The following is a 22866-nucleotide window of genomic DNA, read 5'->3' on the forward strand; positions in this document are numbered from 1 at the left end:
AATGCACAAGAAGGGCTTGCAGGCCGGGGGCTGAGCCCCGACGGGGTCGCGCAGTGGTGGGGGGAAGGGAGCCGAGGCCGCGCGGCCGTGGCCCTCCCCGGGGCGGGGCTTGAGCGCCGCACAGCCCCCTTCCCCACCCCTCCCCCGCGCCCTTTTCCACCCGCCCCCGCAGTAGGAAAGGGACAGGGAGGGGGGAGGGAAAGTGCTGTTCTGTGGAAAGGGGCGGAAGGAGGGGGAGGAAAAAAGGGAACAGAAACATGGCGGTCAGCTGTCGGGACGGCTGCGCGGCGGGCAGCTCCTAGGATACCTGCCGCCCGCGCCGCACCGCACCGCAGACCCGAGAGCCGAGGCGCCGGCGCGGGCTCGCTCTCCGGGCCGTTACCCCTGGCTGCAGGCGGCGACCCTCGGGACCCGGCCCGAAAGGCGGCGCAGGCGCAGATCGGGCGGTAGCGGCGGCTGCCGGAGCAAGTCTCCTTCTCTGCCCGCCAGGGCGCCCAGGCCGCGGACTGGCGCTTGGATGCCCCAGGAAGGAGCTGTGTCGGGGTGGCGCTGACGGAGGAGCGGGCGGCAGGTGAGGCTGCGGCGCGGGGCCTTTCTCGGAGAAGCCCTGCGCGGTCCCTTTGCTGGGGCCCGCGCTCCGAGGCGGGGAGGGTGCCGGGCAGGTAGCAAGCAACAGGGAGGGCAGAGTTCCCAGTGGCCGGCCTGTGGGGGGTCGCGGAGGAGGTGGAGAGCGGCGGGGGCTGGCATTCCCGGCCTAGTTTCTCCGCGATTTCCGGGGGCGGGGAGTCCCCGGAGCCTGCGGTATGTGCTGGGGGAGAAGCTGCTCCTGGAAGGGCCTCCCCGCGCCGCCTCCTGGGCCCGAGAACCACTTTCGTGCTAGCGCGAGGGGTCTGGGCCCTGAGGGACCGCCTGCGTAGGAGTAGGGTGGGGAGGGCGCGGGATCGGGGGTTCCCTGGGGGAGCAGGGGCTGAGAGGGCGGAGAGCTGGGGTCGGGGGTGGGGAAGCGTCTCGGGAGAGGTCGGGTTCCAAGGGGCTCGGGGAACTGCGCGGGGAGAAGAGAGGACCTGGGCAGGTGTCGCAGGTGAATTGAGGACATTTCCTCCTTTGCCTTACGGTGGCCAATCCTAAGGGCTTCTTTGTCGGGGATGACTTTTAGGAAGGCTGGTTATTTTCAACTCCAGAGTGACTAAACAGATATAAAACCAACTAATGAGACCCTAGTGCTGACTCTTGCGAAGAGCTGCAACTTCTTTTGCCTTGAGGATGCTGTCATGTCTTTTTTTCCTCCTTTTTGTTTTCTTCATAGGCCTTTTCCCTTCCGAAGACCGTGCTTAATCAGAACAAATAAGGAATGACCCAGTTTTTAAATAGTACCCCCTCCTCCTCCCATTATGTGTTTGTTTCACACGGGAAAATTCAGGACAGTTACCGCAGTTATTTGAGCAAGTGTAAGGGAAAGTGTCATCTGCATTAGTGAATGAACCCTTAGCTGTCTCTGTACTCCTGCATCCGAGAGATTGTCAAGCTTTGTAGCGCGAGAAGTTGACCTCTTGGGCCTGCTTAATTGTGTGCAAACCCCTGTTGAGACTCATTCTTCCCAGAACCCAATTTACGTTTGAGTGGGTATTCTCTCCAGGTCTGGGTATAATAGGAAAGGGGAGGATGTTAGTGCTAAGTTTTCAATAAATATTTGATTTGAGGTGATCATGTGTATTAAGCTATCTGAAATGCAGAGTGTTGTATGATTTTTCTGTTCACGCGGTAAGAGCAAAATTAGTTGCACAAGGAAAACTTTATCTCTGAGCATTAAATGATACCTATTCTTGATCACTATAATCATGAAAAAAACCCTTATATTTTCTGCCCTGTTCTTTGTATTACTGTTAAAAGAGTTGGTAAATTGCTTTGTTTTGGTGTAAGACTGGGAACTCAGCAATGAACTTAAATTTGTATTCATGAACATGATCTGCCTTTATATAGGCTTACTTTGACTCATTTTTCTGGTAAGGGCAAAGGGTTTTCTGCCACTCAGTCCATACTTTCCCTTCATTGGTATCTTTGCAACCATTTTGCAAAGTAGTTGATGAGTTTGGGGTCTAATCTTTTTTATTATCTATTTTAGTGAACTTGATCATATGTTAGTTGACTTTGGCCACCTTGTATAGTGCACAGTACTGCTTTAGACTTTTTGAGTTGAGTAATAGAAACGCTATGGTGTTAGAAATGTTGAAGTTATATATTGGAGTAATTTACTCCTGTATAATTTGTAAATGAGTGCATTCTGTTTTTGAGAGAAAATACAGTATTTTGTAGTATAAACTGGAGCTTTTAGTTGAAGAAATTGGCAGTAGAATTGTGTGGAGACTGTTCTTAAAATGCAAATATTTTACATTACAAGGATGTGTAGGCTGTAACAATTCATGGGGCCAGACTTGAAAGGTTATTTGATTGAGGTGCTCTCTGTAAAGAAACATGTTGAGTATATCTGCAATAAAAGCTAATTTGTAGCTATACACTAGAGATTTTGCATAATAAATAACTCAGTAAGACACGTTTGCTCTTTATGTATCTGCCAGTTAGGACCAAAACATCTCGTATTTTCATTGGAGTTTCCTGCCAAGACAAATACTGATTTTGCATTGGCTTTGCTGCTCAATTCGGAAGTAAGGTTTCAGTCTTATGTTTGCATCTTAAGTACAGGTTGTAAAGTAAAAAAGAAAGCTGCTGAGTCAGTTGGCAGGTTGTTTCACCTGGTCTTTCTGATTGGCAAAATGAGATTTCTGTCATAATTTGAATTTCCAATGAAATATGCTTGCTGAAGCTTAGATGATAAGGGCAAATAAGCTTTTCCTAATACATCAGTTAAAATGTTATCTTCTTTAGGGTGGTATCACAAATTGTACCTCCTCTTTCAGATTTGTCAGTTTGTCAGATAGACTTGTAATGGAATGCCTCGTTGGAATGGGAAATTCCTTTATAAGAGTTAAAACTTGGAGAAAGAATTTCACATGGTACTGCTGGTATGAAACAGATCTTTAGCATCAGATTGTAGGAATTTCAAAATGAGGTAATTTTATTACTTGAAATTTAAAACAGTATTTTTGTGGGAGGAAATTAGTTTATAAACTTGAAAACATTTTCTACATGTATAAGTATATGGGTATAATAGAGCTTAATGTGGTATTTGAAATTTTTTTATTACAAAAATACAACATGATTAAAAGCAAAATTTTTAATTATTCCCGCATATCTAACATTTACATTTTTCTGTACTCTGATCCTGTTATACTTGTATAATATAGTAATTAGTTTTAAATACTGATCCTATCTATACTTGTGTATAATTTTGTGGTTAATGTTCATATAATTGTCTTTTTAAACTTAACATGTTTTCCCTGGTGCTGCATATTACTGTTATTTTATGGCTTTTTAGTAGTCCAAAATTTTTTTGCCATCAATTTGAGTTTGTCTCCTTAAATCTTCATGATTAGATTAAAGCTGTGCATTTCTGACAGTGCTACATAACTAATGTGTTCTTAGTGTATCTTATCAGAAGTCTTGTGATATCAATTTGACTTATTAGTGATGTTCACTTTGATTACTTGGTTAAAGTACTGGCTACCAGATTTCTGTAGTAATACATCTTATCCCTTTGCAATTATTAGTATCTGTAGAGAAATAATTGGAGATTGTATAGATAGCCTGTTCTACAGCAGACTTTCACCCAGTGGTTTTAATATCCTTTGGTAATTCTTGCTTGAATCTGACTGTAAAATGATTATTTTCTATCATTCCTCTACTTTTTTTTTTTTTTTGAGACAGCGTCTTGCTGTTGCCCTGGGTAGAGTGCAGTGGCATCATCGTAGCTCACTGCAACCTTGAAGTCCTGGGCTCAAACCATCCTCCTGCCTTAGCCTCCCGAGTTGCTGGGACTATAGGCATGCGCCACCTGGCTAATTTTTTCTGTTTTCGATAGAGATGGGGTCTTGCTCTTGCTAGGCTGGTCTCCAACTCCTAAGCTCAAGCAATCTTCCTACCTCGGCCTCACAGATTGCTAGGATTACAGGTGTGAGCCACTGTGTCTGGCCACATTCCTCTGCATTTATTAGTTGGCATTCTATAGTGAAGAGCTTTCCCTTCCTTCTCTGTCCTTCATTCATTCGTTTTATTTTATCATATTGGTGTGGACTCAAGGGTTTAAAAAATCAGTTTACTATAATCCATTATTGTCATTCATTTTGACGTAGAAATTGTCCACAGTTTGAACAGTGGCAGACTGTTCAAGCTAGTTTCTGTGTTGTTTTGTTAGGACCCCATTAGTCTTTGAGAAGTACTTTTTTTTTTTTTCTTATGTCAGATTTCTAGATGTATTGTCCTTGCCCAGCCCTGGAATTGCTGTTTTTCTAAGTAGCTCTGGTGCCTGTGGAATTGAGAAACAAAGACTTAGATGCTAGGTATATTTGTTGCTGTTTGGGTGAGTGACATTGCCTCTGTGGTGTTTTTTAGCAGACAGAACTAGGAGATACACACACACACATGCACATGTACACACATGCGTTGTTGAGAAACAATTCACTTACCACACAATTCACCCATATGATATAAATCATATGCTTCATAGGTTTTCACTGTTGTCACAGAATGCTCAGCCACACCATAATCAATATTTTGACCACTCGTCTACGAGTGGATTTGCCTATTCCGAACATTTCATGTAAGTGGAACGATACTATATGTGGTCTTTGTGATTGGCTTCTTCCACTTAGTATAATGTTTTAAGATTCATCCATGTTGTAGCATATATCAGTACTTAATTCCTTTTTATTGTTGAATGATGTTTCATTTTATGGATATACCACATTTATCCATTCATCAGTTGATAGACATACGGGATGTTTCCATTTTTTGGCTATTATCAATAATGTTCACACACAAAATTTTTCATTCCTGAATAATTTTAGATTTACAGAAAAGTTAAAAAGATAGTTGAGAGAGTTTCTATATTCCTGTATGGTTAACATTTTATATTACTGTGGTATACTTGTCAAAACTGAGAAGTCAACATTGGTACATTGCTGTTAACTGAAGTCCAGACTTTATTTTAATTTCACAAGTTTTTATATTAATGTGCTTTTTCTGTTCTAGGATCCAACTCAGGGTACCATATTGCATTTTAGTATGTATGTGTCTTAAAATCTTGGGTTCATATTGATACTTCTGATTCCATTCCAGTCTATAGATGCTTTCTTACCTACTCCCGTCTTTTATTTGTATCCCTTTTCTTACAGTAAGAACTCTGGTTTCCAACAGTTGTTCAGTCATAGAGTACATACTTAAATAATTTCAGAATTACTGTATCCATACCACTATAAAAAGCAAGCCTTCTAAGTAAAGGTCAAGATTTTTTTTTTTTCCAATTCTTTATGTCAGAGTACTATGTTCAAAAGTTATTTGGATTAGTTCTTTTTTTTTTTTTTTTTTTTTTTTTTTTTTTTTTGTTGAGACAGAGTCTCACTTTGTTGCCCAGGCTAGAGTGAGTGCCGTGGCGTCAGCTTAGCTCACAGCAACCTCAAACTCCTGGGCTTAAGCGATCCTACTGCCTCAGCCTCCCGAGTAGCTGGGACTACAGGCATGCGCCACTATGCCCGGCTAATTTTTTCTATATAGATTTTTAGGTGTCCATATAATGTCTTTCTATTTTTAGTAGAGACGGGGTCTCGCTCAGGCTGGTCTCGAACTCCTGACCTTGAGCGATCCACCCGCCTCGGCCTCCCAGAGTGCTAGGATTACAGGCGTGAGCCACCGCGCCCGGCCGGATTAGTTCTTTTTTCATTCCCTTCTGTGTAGTTATATTATCAGTTTAATGTATAGTTAAGTTCATTTGCTCACATATCTTTTAATGGTGAAGATAGACATTTAACCAGCTCAGAGTATTTTTTTCTGGAGTTTAGAAGCTGTTCTCCAGACTTTTAACTGCTAGAGTGACTATACCCTGCTTATGTGTTTTGTTTGGACTTCTTAGTATTATATTTAAGAATTATTAATTAGTTGCCAATATTTTAAAACTTGGTTATTTACATAAAAATCCTGATTTCTGGCTTCTCTTAAAAAGACAGAAAGGAAGTTGTGATTTTTTTCTAGTTTGTTTGGCAGCTGATTGGATGGATCCTATTAGTAGTGACTGCCTGCATTCTCTCTAGTTCCCACGACTCTTAATATCCTTCCTGACCTTCTTTAGGCATTTGTGTTTGCAACCCTTCTTTACAACCCTCCTTTACAAAACTTTCAATGGTGGGTACCACAGTAGAGAATTACATTGCTTTGTGTACTGAAAGAGGAACTGATTTTATCTGAAATGATTTCAGGTTTGTAGTTCCATGACCCAGCCAGTCTAACTGATCTTGATCATGTTTTCTAAAGGGAACCACCAAGCCCCCATTTTAAATTGCTTAAATGTAGCAAATAACTCTGATAAAACTGTATTTTCTTTGTGGCTTAACAAAGTATATTGCTCATTTAGCACAGTTTGAGACACCAGGGAACACACAGATATTTTTGAAGCTTTAAAAAAATTTTTTTGTTACAATGAGAGGAATTGTGTAAACTACATTTAGTCTTATAGATTGAAGTTAATAACGTTTTGTTGATAGTAATGGAATTTATTTATTAGAATGTATACTGTTGTAAATTGTAAGGTGACATACAATTGATTCTAAAGGATTATCTTATCTGTAGTTGGAAAATGAATTTTAATTATTAAACTACATATCTAAGTTGATTTTTATAAGTAATTTTATTTTAATTTTTCTTTAGAAGCTTTTGTTAATACAAAGTATTGATAAGGGTGTAGAGAAAAGGGAAAAGGGTACAAGAATTGTACATTGTTGGTGGGTATGTAAGTTGGTGTACTCGTTATGGAAAACAGTATGGAGGTCCCTCAGAAAGTTAGAAATAGAACTACTATACAATTCAGCAATCCCATTTCCAGGTACATATCCAAAGGAAATGAAATCAGTATCTTGAAGAGATAATCTGCACCCCCATGTTTATTGCAGCATTATTCACAGTAGCCAAGATGCAGAAACAGCCTCAGTGTCCAGCAAGAGATGAATGGATAAAGAACACATACACACACACACATACACACACACACACACACACAGACACAGTGGACTATTACTCAGCCATAAAAAGAAGGAAATCCTGTCATTTGTGACAACATGTATGAACCTGGAGGACATTATGCTAAGTGAAATAAGCCAGAGATAGAAAGATAAATACTCATAATCTTATATATAGAATCTAAAAAGTTGAACTCATACAAGTAGAGTGTACAAGGGTGGTTGCCAGAGCCTGGGGCAAGGGGGAGTTAGGGGAAATGAGGGTTGGTTAAAGAGTACAAACTTTCATTTATAAGATGAATTCAGGGCAGAGGGCGAGAGGGTGGGCGTGGGATAAAAACTTATCTATTAGGTACAATGAACCCTGTTATGATGATGGGCACACCAAAGCCTTTACTTAAGCATTATACAAGCTATCTATATAACAAAAACACTTGTACCCTGTTAATTAATATTTTGAAATTAAAAACAAAAAAAAAAGAAAAAGAAATGAAAACACACGTCTGAACAAAGAGTTAACTCAAATGTTCATAAAAGTTGTATTCATACTGGCCAAAAGCTGGAAAAAAGCCAAATGTCTATCAACTGGTGAATGCTGCAGTCCCCAGCCACTGGGCTGCAGACTGGTACTGGTCCGTGTGTGGCCTGTTAGGAACGGGGCCACACAGCAGGAGGTGAGTGGAGGGCTAGTGAGCAAAGCTTCATCTGTATTTATAGCCCGCTCAACATGGCTTGCATCACCACGTGAGCTCTGCCTCCCCACCCCGCCCCATGGAAAAATTGTCTTCCATGAAACTGGTTGCTGGTGCCAAAAATGTTGGGGACCACTGGGTGAGTGGATAAACAAATGGTGATAATAGCATACGATTGAATGTTCTTCAGCAATAAGAAAGCACTAACTACAGTTATACATAACATGGATCAATCTCAAAAGCATTATGCCAAGTATGAAATGCTAGACACAAAAGAATGTATACTGTATGATTCCACTTATATCAAATTCTAGAAGAGGCAAAACTATAGTGATAGAAGAAAAGATCAGTGGTTGCCAGAGCCATGACTGCAAGGGAACATGAGGACATTTGATGGTGGAAAGGACAGCAATGGCGATGTTCTGTATCGTGATTGTAGTGGGTGCTTAAACAACTGTGTACGTTTGTCAAAACTCAAAATTGTATTAGGTCATTAAATATGAAGTGTCCAATTTTGAATCAATAGTTTATTATATCTCAAACAAGAAGCAGTACAGTCACATAATCAAAGTATGTGTCTAAACTATTGACACAGTTTTGTCATCTTAATGGTAGCTTGTTTATGCCAGCAGTGAAGAAGCCTGGAGAGCAAGTGGCGATGAAATCGAGAAAGGAATTTTTCACAGCTTGTTGAGAATTGAGTATTTTTTCTTGTAAGTAGTCCAAAGTTTGGAAGAAGTGGTAGTCAGTTAGTGTAAGGTCTGGTGAACACGGTGGTTGACAGTTTCTAAGTCCAGTCTCTGTACTTTGAGCAGTGTTGTTTGTGCAACATGTGGTCAGGCATTGTCTTGCAAGAGAATTGGCCTGTCTCTATTGATCAGGCGTGGCTGCTTAATCTCAAGCATCCTCATCATTTCATCTAATTGGTTGTAGTAGGCATCTGCTGTAATCGACTAACTAGGTTTTATGAAGCTGTAGCGGATAATACCAGTGCTGGACCACCACACAGACACCATTAGCTTTTTCTGATGAATATTTGGTTTTGGACTGTGTTTCAGCACTTTATCCAGTCATTGTGCCAAATGCTTGTGAGTCTCAAAAAGAATCTGTTTTTTAACACACTTAACAATAAGGTGTAGAAATGGTTTGCCTTTATGTTCTGCCAGCAAAGAAAGGCAAGCTTCCAGACAATTTTTCTTTTGACATTTGTTTAATTTATGTAGTAGCTATCTATCCAGCTTTTTTCCCTGTTTTACCTAGTCTAATATTGTAAGAATAGTATTGTCAAACTTTGTTGTTAATTTATGCTTCGGTTGAGATGAATTAACTTCCAATACAGTTTTTAATTTATCATTAGCCACCTTGGTCTCAGGTCATCCATGTGGCTCACTTTTAAGATTAAAATTACCAGAACGGAACTTTTTAAACCGTCAACGTACTGTGTGTTCATTAGCCATATCCTTTCCAAACACTTTGTTGCTATTTTGAGCTGTGTTGTATTGTTTTATGATGGAACTCATATTTGAAAATAATATGAATTGTTTATTTATCTGTGGTTGTACAAAATTGTTCTAAAAAAATTTGAAAGATAATCACAAGTCAAAACGTGTGTTTGAAAGAATGGGGATATACCTTTACCATAAAAATAAAACAAGAAGTGTCAAAGTGAAATGTCACAGATATTAGCAGTCAAACTTAGTACTTAAGGAAATTGGACATTTCATACTTAATAGTAACCTAGTATAATTAAAATTGGTGAATTTTATTGTATGTAATAAATAATACATCAGTAAAGTTGATTTTTAGATCTTCAGTCTGATGTTCTCCCAACTGAACTATTTTAGCTAAAGTTGATTTTTAAAAAGAGAAAAAGATGAATTCAAATTCTGGGACTGGTACTGTACAGCATGGTGACTATAGTTAATTAATAATACTGTATTGTTTACTTGAGATTTGATAAGAGAACAGATTTAAAGTATTCTTACTCCTTGCCCCACAAATGGTAACTATGGGTGGTAATGGATGTGTTAATTTGACTGTCATAATCAGTACATAATGTGTATATATACCAAATCATCCCATTGTATACCTTGAATATATTCAATTTCTGTCAATTAAATGTTTTTTGGCTGTAGTTAGTCCTGTTTATTCTGAATTTTTTTAAATGTTTTAAAATTAGAAAAACCATCAAATGCTATTACCTGTTCACTAATGTTTACAATCAACATTTTCATATATTTATTTTAGGTAAATCTAAAGACATACATACATTTTGTGTGAGAGGAAAGTATTAATAAAATTAATTTGAAAATTTTAAAAAGCTTTTGTTTAATATAGACTTATTTTTATCAGAGATAAAGAAGGATAATTTTTTACCATCATTTCTTAATGATAAAGGGGTTGGTTGATTGAAAGCACGTTACAATCCTTAATTTTTATGCCCTTAATAACAGAGCTTCAAAATATATAAAGCAAAACTGATAGATTGAAAGGAGAAAAAGATAAATCCACAATTACAGTCAGAGATTTCTCTCTCTCTCTCTCTCTCTCTCTCTTTTTTTTTTTTTCTAGAGGCTCTGTTGCTCAGGCTTGAGTGCAATGGCATGATCATAGCTCACAGTAACCTCGAATTCATGAGCAATCCTCCCGCCTCAGCCTTCTGAGTAGCTGGAATACAGGAGTGTGCCACCTATCTGGCTAATTTTTAAAAAACTTTTCTGTAGAGACAGGGTCTTGTCATTGCCCAGGCTGGTTTTGAACTCCTGGCCTCAAGTGATACTCCCTTGTTGGCCTCCCAAAGTGCTGGGATTACAGGCATGAGCCATTGCACCCGGCCCTATAGTCAGAGATTTCAATGCCATTTTCTTACTAGTTGATAGGACAAGTGGACAGAAAGTCAGCAAGGGTGTAGTGGTCGTGAGCAACTCCCAGCTAATTTTTCTATTTTTTTTAGAGTCGTGGACTCTCTCTGTTGCTCAGGCTGGTTTCAAACTCCTGGCCTTAAGTGATCCTCCCACTTCAGCCTCTCAAAGTGCTAGGATTACAAGCATGAGCCACCATGCCCAGCCAGGAATTGAATTTATAGTTAAAAATCTACCCACAAAGGAAAATCCAGGCTCAGATGATTTCACAGGTGAATTCTACCAAACATTTAGGGAAGAAATAATACCAGTTCTATACAAACTCTTCCAGAAAATTAAAGAGGAGGAAATTCTTCCCAACTCATTCTATGACGCTAGCATTATCTTGCTACAGACCAGTATTCCTCAGTAACATATATAAAATCTCAAACAAAATTGTAGCAAATAGAATTCAGGAATATATTAAAAGAATAATATATCATGACCCAGATGGAGTTTATGTCAGGAATTCAGGGTTGGTTTATAACTTGAAAATAAGTATTATTCACTGTATTACCAAATGAAAAAAGAAAAACTGTATGGGCCAGGTGCGGTGGCTCATGCATGTAATCCTAGCACTCTGGGAGGCCAAGGCAGGCGGATCATTTGAGCTCAGGAGTTTGAGACCAGCCTGAGCAAGAGCGAGACCCCCGTCTCTACTAAAAATAGAAAGAAATGATCTGGACAACTAAAAATATATAGGAAAAATAGCTGGGCATGGTGGCGCATGCCTGTAGTCCCAGCTACTTGGGAGGCTGAGGCAGTAGGATTGCTTGAGCCTAGGAGTTTGAGGTTGTTGTGAGCAAGACTGATGCCACGGCACTGTAGCCCAGGCAACAGAGTGAGACTCTTGTCTCAAAAAGAAAAAAAAAAAACAAAAAGCTGTATGATTTCAGTAGATACACAACAAAATGTTTGATAAAATCCAACATCCATTCCTCATTTAAAAAAAAAAAAAGCCTCAGAATACAAAAGAACTTCCTCAACCTGATAAACAGCATCTATGACAAACCTACAGGTAACGTAATTTACTGGTGAAGGACTGAATGCTTTCCCCATAAGATCTAGAACAAAACAAAGTTGTCCAACTCTCACCATATCTCTCTTTGTCTTTTCTGATCAAATAAATGTGTATTAAAACCACCTCCCTGCACCAGTTTTACTCTACCAAATTAAACGTAATTACAGTTACAACCCTTATTGGGACCACAGATACATTGTTTTGTTATGGTAAATCTGTATATTTGTTTCAAAAGGCAAGAAGGTAATATGAAAGAATGGTTATACAGGAAGCATGTAAGAATGATCATACAGGCAACATGTAAGAATGGCTATACAGGCATTTATGTATTCTGATCTAGAAAGCTGACTCCAGGAATTTAAAACTCAACAGAAACCCAAATGTTTGATATGGAGAGATACTTACTGATGTATTCTTTAAAAAAAATTGTGGATAGAGCTGGAGCCCATTCTTCAAAGTGAGTTATCACAAGAATCGAAAAACAAGTACCACATGTACTCACCACTAAATCGGTACTAATTGATCAACATTTACGTGCACATATGGAAGCATTCATTGGATGTCAGGCAGGTGGGAGGGAAGTAGAGGGGATGGGTAAATTCACACCTAATGGCTTCAGTGCACATCGTCTGGGGGATGGGCATGCTTGTAGTTCTGATTCAGGCAGTGCAAAGACAATTTATGTAACCAAACTGTTTGTACCCCTGTAATCTGAAATTAAAAAATAAATTTAAAAAAATTGTGGTAAAATATTCCTATTATTTTAACTATTTGTAAGCGTGTAATTCAGTAGCACTAAATGCATTGATAGTGTTGTGTAACCATTGCCACTATTTGTACCCCAGACTTTTCTGTTGTCCTCAACATAAACTCTGTATGCATTAAACAACTTCCCATTCCTTCTTCTCTGCAGCCCCTGGCAACTGCTGTTTACTTTCTGTCTTCATGAATTTTTTTTTTGGAGATGGTACAGTGGCATTATCCTAACTAACTGCAACCTCAAACTCCTGGGCTCAAGTGATCCTCCTGCCTCAGCCTCCAGAGTAGCTAGGACCATAGGCATGTACCACCATGGGCACACACCACCATGACCAGCTAATTTTTTCTGTTTTTAATAGAGATGGGGGTCTCGCTCTTGCACAGGCTGGTCTCAAACTTCTGAGCTCGAGTGATCCTCCTTCCTTTGCCTCCCAGAGTGCTGGGATTACAAGCATGAGCCATCTTGCCCAGCCTGTCTTCATGAATTTGACTACCCTAGGGTAGAATTATACAGTATTTGTCTTTTTGTGACTGGCTTATTTCATTTAGCATAATGCCCTCAAGGTTTATCCATGTTGTAGCATGTATCATAATTTCATTCCTTTCCAAGGCTGAATAATATTCCATTGTATGTTAATATTACATTTATCTATTCAGCTGTTGATGGACACTTGGGTTGTTGTTACCTTTTCTTTTTTCTTTTCTTTCTTTCTTTCTTTTTTCTTTTTTTTTTTGTGGTCTAGATGAGTTAGGTGTTGTCACCTTTTGGCTACTATGAATAGTGTTGCCGTGACTAATGTTGAGCATCTTTTGATGTGCCTATTATTGGTCATTTGTATATCTTTTGGTCACCATTTCTCTTGAACATTGTAGTGGATGTTCTAGCCAGTGCAATAAGGCAAGAAAAAGAATTAAAAGGCATCTATATTGGAAAGAAAGAAAAAAATTCTTTATTCATCAACACATTATCATCTATATAGAAAGTCTAATGGAACCTACAAAAACAGCTCGAGAACCAATAAGTGACATTAGAAAGATTGCATTATGTAAGATCAATATATAAAAATCAATTGTATTTCTATATAGTAGCAATGAACAATTAGAAATTGAATTAAAAAGAAAACAATGTCATTTACAATAGTGCTTAAATTATTAAGTACTTAGTGATAAATCTGACCAAAGATGTGAAAGACTTGTATGCTGCAAAGTATAAAACACTGCTGAGAAAATTGTCAAAAGCTGTAAATAAATGCAGAGAGAAAACCTTGTTCATGGGTTAGAAGACTCAATATTGCTAAGATGTCAAACCTCCTTAAATTGACCTATAGAGTCAAAGCAATCCTATTTAAAAATCATAGTAGCCTTTGTTTTTGCTAAAAATTGATAAGTGGGTTCTCAAATGCTTATTGAAATGCAAAGGACCTAATATAGTCAAAAGTTTTGAGAAAGAACATAGCTGAAAGCTTACACTGCCTGATTTCAGAATTTATCATAAAGCTACAGTAATCAGAGCCATGTAATAGTACTGGCATAAAACAAATAGATCAATGAAACAGAGAATCCAGAAATAAATTGGATTGGCACATATCATGCAGCCGATTTTTAAAAATTTATTTTATTTTATATTTTGAGATGGGGTCTTGATATGTGGCTCAGGCTGGTCTTGAACTCCTGGGCTCAAGTGATCCTCCTGAGTAGCTGGGATTACAGGCCTGCCACTACACCCAGGTAGGCAATTGATTTTTGAGCAAATGTATGAAGACAATACAGTAGAGAAAGGATAGTCTTTTCAATAAATGGTGCTGGAAAAATTGGGTATCCATATGTAAAAAATGAATCTTGATTCATACCTCACACCATATATAAAAATTAACTCAAAATGGACCATAGACCTAAATGTAAACATAAAATTATAAAACATTTAGAAGAAAACATGGGAGAAAACCTTTGTGACCTTGGATTAGACAATGATTTCTTAAATACGACACCACCAGCGTGATCCATAAAAGAACAGATTGATAAACTGGAATATATCAAAAATAAAAAACTTCTCGTTTTCAATAGACACTGTAAGAGAATCAAAGGACAAGTCACATACTAGGAGAAATATTTGCAAAGCATATACTTGATATGACTTGTTTCCAGAATACACGAAGAACTCTCAAAACTCAGTAATAAGAAAACAAACAACTCAGTTAAAAAATGGGGCAAAAGATACAAACAGAAACATCACCAAGGAAGATATATAGATAGAAAATAAGTACCTGACAGGATATTCAACATCATTAGTCATTAGAAAAATGCAAATTAAAACCACGGTTTGATATCCCTGCATACCTATTAAAATGTCTAAATGGAAAAGACTTACCTACTAAAGTGTTGAAAAGGATGTGGGACAATTGGACCTCTCATATACCCACTGGTGGGAATGTAACATGTTTTTTTGTTATTATTTTATTTTATTTTTTTATTAATTTTTTTCCCCTAGGGAATGTAAAATGATACATTCACTTTAGAAAACTATTTGGCAGTTTTTTAGAACCATATATACCTACTAGATAATCCAATCATTCCATTCTAGGAATTTACCCAAGATAAATGAAAGCCTTTGTCCATAAAGGCTTATACATGGGTGTTCATGGCAGCTTTATTCGTAATAGCTTCAAACTGGAAATGACCCAAATGTCTATTAATATAGGTGAATTAATAAATATACTGTGGTATATTCACACAGTGGAATATACTACTCTGTAATAAAAGGCAGTAAACTACTAATAAAAGCAACAGCATGGTTGAATCTCAAAGTAATTATGAGTGAAAGAAGCCAGACAAAAGAATACATACTGTATGATGTATAAATTATAGGAATTAATTTATAGTGACAGAAAACAGATCACATGTTGCCTGGGGAGGAGAGATAAGGAAGAGGTACAAGAAAATTTCTGCCAGGTGTGGTGTCTCACACCTGTAATCGTAGCACTCTGGGAGGCTGAGGCAAGACCCTGTCTCTACTAAAAAATAGAAAAAAAAAATTAGATGAGCAACTAAAAATAGAAAAAATTAGCTGGGCGTGGTGACACGCGCCTGTAGTCCCAGCTATTTGGGAAGCTGAGACAAGAGGATCGTTTGAGCCCAGGAGTTTGAGGTAGCTGTGAGTTGACGCCATGCACTCTAGCCCGGGCAACGGAGCAAGACTCTGTCTCAAAAAAAAAAAAAAAAAAAAGAACATCAACAAGTAAGATTTTCATGAACCAACTGCAGGGTCTTTTGCCCAGGATTTGCTTCACAAGGCTCAAAACTGGTGTGAGTTAAATACAACCTACATGGCAGTTGATGTGTTAAAAGAGAAATATTTCTTAAATGGTCCAAGTAGTGTTCATTAAGTGCATTTTGCTCAACAGAAAGCACCATAGCCTACCTCTGTCAGTTTTTTTATTCTTAATGGAGCCTTAGACACATGAAAGGATCATAGTTGTGTTGCAAATGAATTGATGCTGTTAATTTGTACTTTGTATTAGGTAAAAGCTGAAAGGATAAAAGCAGTGTCCTTCTCAGAATGACAATTTGATTGTAAATCCAACTGGGAAGTGTGCCGGTTGGTCATTTTTAACGCAAGGATATTATAATTTTAGTGAGTCGGATGAAGTATTTTATTTAATTGATATTTTTTTCTCTCCTCTCTTCTAGAAAATAAAATAGCAGCCATGATAGAAGACAAAGGACTGAGAGTGACAGACTACTTTGTCGTGGCAGGTCTCACTGACACATCTACTCTTTTGGATCAAGAAATAAATCGTTTAGATACTAAGTCAACTGGGCCTAAAGCTCCAATTACAGATATTGCAGTTATTATCAAATCAGCTGGGGAGACAGTACCTGAAGGTTACACCTGTGTTGAAGCCACTCCATCAGCTCTCCAAGCAAACTTGAACTATGGAAGTCTGAAAAGCCCAGAACTTTACCTCTGTTATAAGAGAGGGAGAGATAAACCACCCCTTACAGATATTGGGTATGGTAACTTATTTTCTTTTGCTATCTTGAAGGGAATAGAACTTATTTAAAGTTCATGGGAGTAGAAATTTGAAATCCTTGATAGTTTTATTATTATTTGTTACTATAGGATCAAGTATAGTAATATATTACATTTCAGTATCCACCCTTACTGAATTTCTCTGCATTGTACTTGAATTGTTAGATCATTTCCTTACAAAAAATATTGAAATCAAGGCACTTAGACCCTGAAATGTCATTACATTTCTGTTGTACTTAACAGATAAGCTTATTAAACATGAAAGAACAAGAAGCTATAATAAAAGACACTATAATTTTAAGGTGCTGGATTATATTAATGTAATGAGTTTTTGTGAAGCCCTGAGCTCATTTAACAAAGGAGCAGTACTGTTTTAAATACAATTGTGCTGTATGGTTTTTAACGCTGGGAGGAGGGTGTTTACAGCTAAGGAGTATAGTTTTGTTTTTATAGATGCATAATAGATGTACATAGTTTTAGGATACATGTGTTAATTTAATACATTCATATAATTTGTAAAGATCAAATCAGTGTACTTGGGATATTCATCATCTTAAATATTTGTCTTTTCTTTATGTTTAAACCATTTGAATTCTACTCTTCTATTTTAAAACAAAATAGATTATTGTGAACTGTAGTCACCCTACTAAAAACTAGGTCTTATTTCTTCTATCAAACCATGTTCATACCCATTAGTCAACTTCTCTTAATCCTCTCACCCCCTCCAGCCTTCCTAGCCTTGGGTAACCACCTATTGGGTACTCTGTATCTTCACAGGATCCACTTTTCTAGCTCCCACATATGAATGAATAAGAGCATGCGATATTTGTCTTTCTGTGCTTGGCTTATTTCACTTTACATAATGACCTCTAGTTCCATCCATTTTGCTGCAAATGACAGGATTTCATTGTTTTTGCAGCTGAATAATATTTCATTGTATATATACCACATTTTTTTCTGTATCCATTCATCTGTTGATTGGAGCTTAGATTGATTCCGTATAATTTTAACTGAGGTGAAATGATATCTCGTAGTTTGGTTTTGTTTTTTTTTTTTTTTTTGTTTGTTTTTTTGAGACAGAGTCTCACTCTGTTGCCCGGGCTAGAGTGCCATGGTGTCAGTCTAGTTCACAGCAACCTCAAACTCCTGGGCTCAAGCAATCCTCCTGCCTCAGCCTCCCAAATAGCTGGAACTACAGGCATGTGCCACCATGCCCGGCTAATTTTTTCTGTATATATTTTTAGTTGTCCATATAATTTCTTTCTATTTTTAGTAGAGACGGGGTCTCGCTCTTGCTCAGGCTGGTCTCAAACTCCTGAGCTCAAGCAATCTGCCTGCCTCGGCCTCCCAGAGTGCTAGATTACAGGGGTGAGCTGCTGTGCCCGGCTCTCTCTCTTCTTTTCTTAATTAGTTTAGTCAAAGATTTATTGATTTTGTTTATCTTTTCAAAATACCAACTTTTTGTTTCATTAATCTTTTGTGTTTTTTGGTCCCAATTTCATTTACTTCTGCTCTGATTTTTATTTCTTTCCTTCTGCTAATTTAGGGTTTGGTTTGTGCTTTTTATTTATTTATTTATTTATTTTTTTGGTTTTACTTTAAGTCTTTCTACTTTTTTGATATTATAGACTGCCTTTGTTATATTCCATAGATTTTGGTATGTTGCATTTCCATTTTTATTTGTTTCAGGAAATTTTTTAATTTCCTTCTTAATTTCTTCATTGACCCATTGGCCATTCAAGAGCATATTGTTTAACTTGCTTGTGTGTGTGTTTTCCAAAGTTCCTCTTGTTATTGATTTCTAGTTGTATTACATTGTGGCCAGAAAAGATACTTGTTATGATTTCTACATTTTTGAATTTGTTCACACTTGTTTTGTGGCTTGAGATATGGTCTGTTCTGGAGAATATTCTGTGTGCTGATGAAAAAGAATATGTATTCTGCAACATTTTGGTGAAATGTTCTATAAATGTCAGTTAGGCCTAGTAGGTGTAGTGTGTAGTTTAACTCCAATGTTTCTTTGTTGATTTTTATCTGGATGATCTATCCATTAATGAGAGTGGGATGGTACAAGTCCCGTACTATTATTATATTGCAGTCTTTCTCTCCCTTAGATCTATTAATGTTTGCTTTATGTACTTTGGAGCTTCAGTGTTGTGTGCATAGATATTTATATTGTTATATCCTCTTCCTGAATTGAACCCTTTATTAGTATATAGTGACTTACTTTGTCTTTTTTTAAAGTTTTTGATTTGTAGTCTGTTTTATCTTATGTAAGTATAGGTACTTCTTTCTTTTTTTGCTTTCCAGTTGCATTCAGTATCTTTTTCTATCTCTTCACTTTCAGTCTTTGTGTGTTTTTGTAAGTGAAGTGGGTTTCCTGTAGGCAGCATGTAGTTGTTTCTTATTTATTTATCCATTTAGCCACTCTGTGCCTTTTCATTGGAGAATTAAGTCCATTTACTTTCAATTTTATTATTGATAAGTAAGGATTTACTATTGCCATTTTTCTCTTGTTTTCCTGTTGTTTTGTAACTCCTCTCTTTCTTTTTAATATTGTCTTCCTTTGTGGTTAAGTGATTTTCTCTGATGGTATGTTTTAATTTGTTTCTTTTTATTTTTAGTGAATCTTTTATAGGTTTCTGTGTTGTGGTTACCATGAGGCTTATAGAAAATATCTTCTAGATATAACGAATTATTTAAAGAGATGACACCTTATCTTAGATCCCAAAGAATAAAATAGAAACAAAGAAAAAACAAAAAATGCTACACTTTAACTCTCTCTTTCCCCTATATTTCGACTTTTAGTTGTTTCTTTTTTTTTTTTTTTTTTTTTTTGTTGTTGAGACAGAGTCTCACTTTGTTGCCCAGGCTAGAGTGAGTGCCGTGGCGTCAGCTTAGCTCACAGCAACCTCAGACTCCTCGGCTCAAGCGATCCTACTGCCTCAGCCTCCCAAGTAGCTGGGACTACAGGCATGCGCCACTATGCCTGGCTAATTTTTTTATATAGATTTTTAGTTGTCCATATAATGTCTTTCTATTTTTAGTAGAGACGGGGTCTCGCTCAGGCTGGTCTCGAACTCCTGACCTTGAGCGATCCACCCGCCTCGGCCTCCCAGAGTGCTAGGATTACAGGCGTGAGCCACCGCGCCCGGCCAGTTGTTTCAATTTATATGCTTAGTTGTCTCAATTTATATGCTTTTATATTACTGATTTGTTAACTGGTTGCTGTAGCTGTTAATTGTTTTTGATAGATTTGTCTTTTAGGCTAAATGCTAGGGTTATGAGTGGATTGCACACCACAATTACAGTATTAGAGTATTCTGGGTGTGTCTGTATATTTAATTTTACCAGTGTGTTTTATACTTTTAATTTTTTTTTTTTTTTGCATGTTAGTGTTTTCTTTTTTCTTTTTTTTTTTTTTTCAGATTGAAGAACTCCCTTTAGCATTCCTTGTAAGACATGTCTGATGGTAGTAAATTCTCTCAGCTTTTGTTTGTCTGGGAAAGACTTTATCTCTCCTTCATATTTGAAGGATAACTTTGCTAGATATAGTATTCTTGTATGACATTTTCTGCTTCTCACTCCACCCCACCTTTTAGCAATTTGAAAATGTTCCACTCCCTCCTGGCCTATATGGTTTCTGTTGAGAAGTCTGTTGCCAGATGAATTGGAGCTCTTTTATATGTTTTCTTGCTTCTTTTCCTTGCTGCTTTTAGGATCCTCTCTTTGTTATTGACCTTTGAGAGTTTTATATTCCCTTGGGGTAGTCTTGTTTGGGTTAGATCTGTTAGGTATTCTAAGTCCTTCTTGTACCTAGGTATTTATGTCTTTCTTAAATTTTGGAACGTTTCTGTTATTTCATTGAATAAGCTTTCTACCCCTTGCTTTTGCTCAACTACCTCTTAAACACCAAAATTCTTAGATTAGGTCTTTTGAGGTAATTTTTAATATGTTATAGGCGATCTTTGTTGCTTTTCATTCTTTTTTTCTCTTCTGACTGTATTTTCAAATATCCTGTCTTTTATCTCATTGATTCTTTCCTTTGTCTGATCTATTCTGCTATTGAGAGCCTCTGATAAATTTTTCAGTTCAGCAAATGTATTTTTCAGTTCCAAGACTTCTGTTTCTTTTTATTATTTTAATCTCTTTGTTAAATTTCTCTGATAAATTTCTGAATTGCTTTTCTGTGTTATCTTGGAGATCACTGAGTTTACATAAAGCTAATATTTTGACTCTTGATCAGAGAGCTCACCACATCACTGTCTCATTGGGATCAATTACTAGTTTGGGAAGATCATGGTTCTCTGTTTGCTGCTGTTTCTTGTGGATGTACATCTGTGTCTTTTCACCGAAGGATTAGTTATTTATTCCAGTCTTCTCTGTCTGATTTTCTTGTTTTGTTTTGTTTTTTATTGGATATATTTGCTTAGAGGTTCTTTACCTCTAAGTCACTGCCTCCTTTTTGGCTCTAGGTGGCACCTTAAGTCCGGATTAGCCTTGGCTCTAGTAAATAATCAGAGTACTGCTCTTCCAAAATGGGTGAAGTCCCAAAGGGGATATCCCAGCAGTGTGAGAAAGCTGGCGAGGGGTTTGTGCCCAAGGGGTGAGTAGGACAAACGATCCACCTGCATTGGCCTCCCAGTGGCTTCAATTTAAAGTCACCAGCTGCTTTAGCCCCTATCAAGAAAGTTAGCCTGTACTTTTGAAGCTTTAAAGGCAGCAGTTGACTTCTTAACTATGAAAGTCTTAGGTGGCATCTTCTTCCAACAGAAGGCTGTTTCACGTACATTGAAATTCTTTTGTTTAGTGTAGCCCCGTTCTTAGCTAGATCTTGTGGATAATTTGCTGCAGCTTATGTCAACACTTGCTACTTCACGTTGCATTTTTATGTTACAGGGAAATCTACTTTAGTTAAACTTCATGAACCAAATTGTTACCTTCCAATTTTTCTTCTGCAGCTTCCTCACCTGTTTCAGTCTTCATAGGATTGAAAAGAATTAGATCCTTGCTCTGTTTTAGGCTTCGGCTTAAGGGAATGTTGTAGCTGGTTTGATCTATCCAGACCTCTCAATCCTTCTTTGTATCAGCAGTAAGGTTGTTTCTCTTTCTTATCATTCATGTATTCTCACTGCAATGGCACTTTCCTTTTCTTCAATAACTTTTCCTTTGCATTCAGAACTTGGCTCAGTGTTTGGTGCAGCAGACCTAGCTTTCAGCCTGTCTTGGCTTTTGACATGCCTTCTTTACTAAGTTTAATCATTTCTAGCTTTTGATTTCAAGTGGGATATCTGAGACTTTTCCTTTCGCTGGAACACTTAGAGGCCATTATAGGGTTGTTGATTGGCCTAATTTCAATATTGTTGAATCTCAGGGAATAGGGAGGCCCAAGGAGAGGGAGAGGGAGAAAGAGTGAGACCAAGATGAAGGAATGGCCAGTCAGTGGAGCAGTCGGTATACACATTTATGGATTAAATTTGGTTTATTTGGGTATAGTCCATGGTGCCCTAAAACAATGAGAATAGTAATACAAAGATCACTGATCAGAAGTCACCATGATAGATATAATAATAACAAAAACATCTGAAATATTGTTAGAATTGCCAAAACGTGGCATAGAGATATGAAGTGAGCACATGCTGTTGGTAAAATGGTGCCAATAGACTTGCTTGGTGCAGGGTTGGCACAAACCTTCTATTTGTAAAAAATGCAATGTCTGGGAAGCACGGTAAACCAAAGCACAACCAAACAAGGTATGCCTGTATGTAACCAGGAGTAGAATTTCTGGGTTAAATGGAAACTATGTGTTTTATTTATTTATTTTTTTTTTATTTTTTTTTTTGAGATTGAGTCTCACTCTGTCTCCTGGGCTAGAGTTCCATGGTGTCAGCCTAGTTCACAGCAAACTCAAACTCCTGGGCTCAAGCGATTCTCCTGCCTCAGCCTCCCAAGTAGCTGAGATTACAGGTGCATGCCACCATGCCTGGCTAATTTTTCTATTTTTAATAGAGACGGGGTCTTGCTTTTGCTCAGGCTGGTCTCGAACTCCTGAGCTGAAGTGATCCTCCCATCTCGGCCTCCCAGAGTGCTAGGATTAGAGGCGTGAGCCACTGCCTGGCCGAAACTGTCTGTTTTACTCTGAGGAACTGTCAAACTGTATTTCTAAAGTGGTTGATTTCCACAAGTAATGTTGTGAGGATTCCAATTTCTCCATATCCTCACCCCAACTCTCACTATTATGTGTCTTTTTTATTATAGCCATCATAGTGGATGTGAAGTAGTATCTCATTGTGGTTTTGATGTGCACTTCCGTGATGGCTAATATGTTCAGAATCTTTTCATG

The 22866-nt window shown here is 37.9% G+C and overlaps 1 protein-coding gene across 1 annotated transcript in view; it reads left to right on the top strand.

Moving 5' to 3' along the window:
* Positions 1–293: 293 nt before the first annotated feature.
* DENND4C (DENN domain containing 4C) overlaps positions 294–22866 on the top strand; it is a 93404-nt gene continuing 70831 nt past the window's right edge. Inside the window, exons 1-2 of the mRNA XM_069476505.1 lie at positions 294–571; positions 16181–16502. Coding sequence (XP_069332606.1) covers positions 16198–16502 — 305 coding nt within the window. The 5' untranslated portion in view covers positions 294–571; positions 16181–16197. The remainder of the gene's footprint in view (positions 572–16180; positions 16503–22866) is intronic.

Source organism: Eulemur rufifrons, chromosome 7, assembly GCF_041146395.1.
Source record: "Eulemur rufifrons isolate Redbay chromosome 7, OSU_ERuf_1, whole genome shotgun sequence".
NCBI lineage: Eukaryota > Metazoa > Chordata > Mammalia > Primates > Lemuridae > Eulemur > Eulemur rufifrons.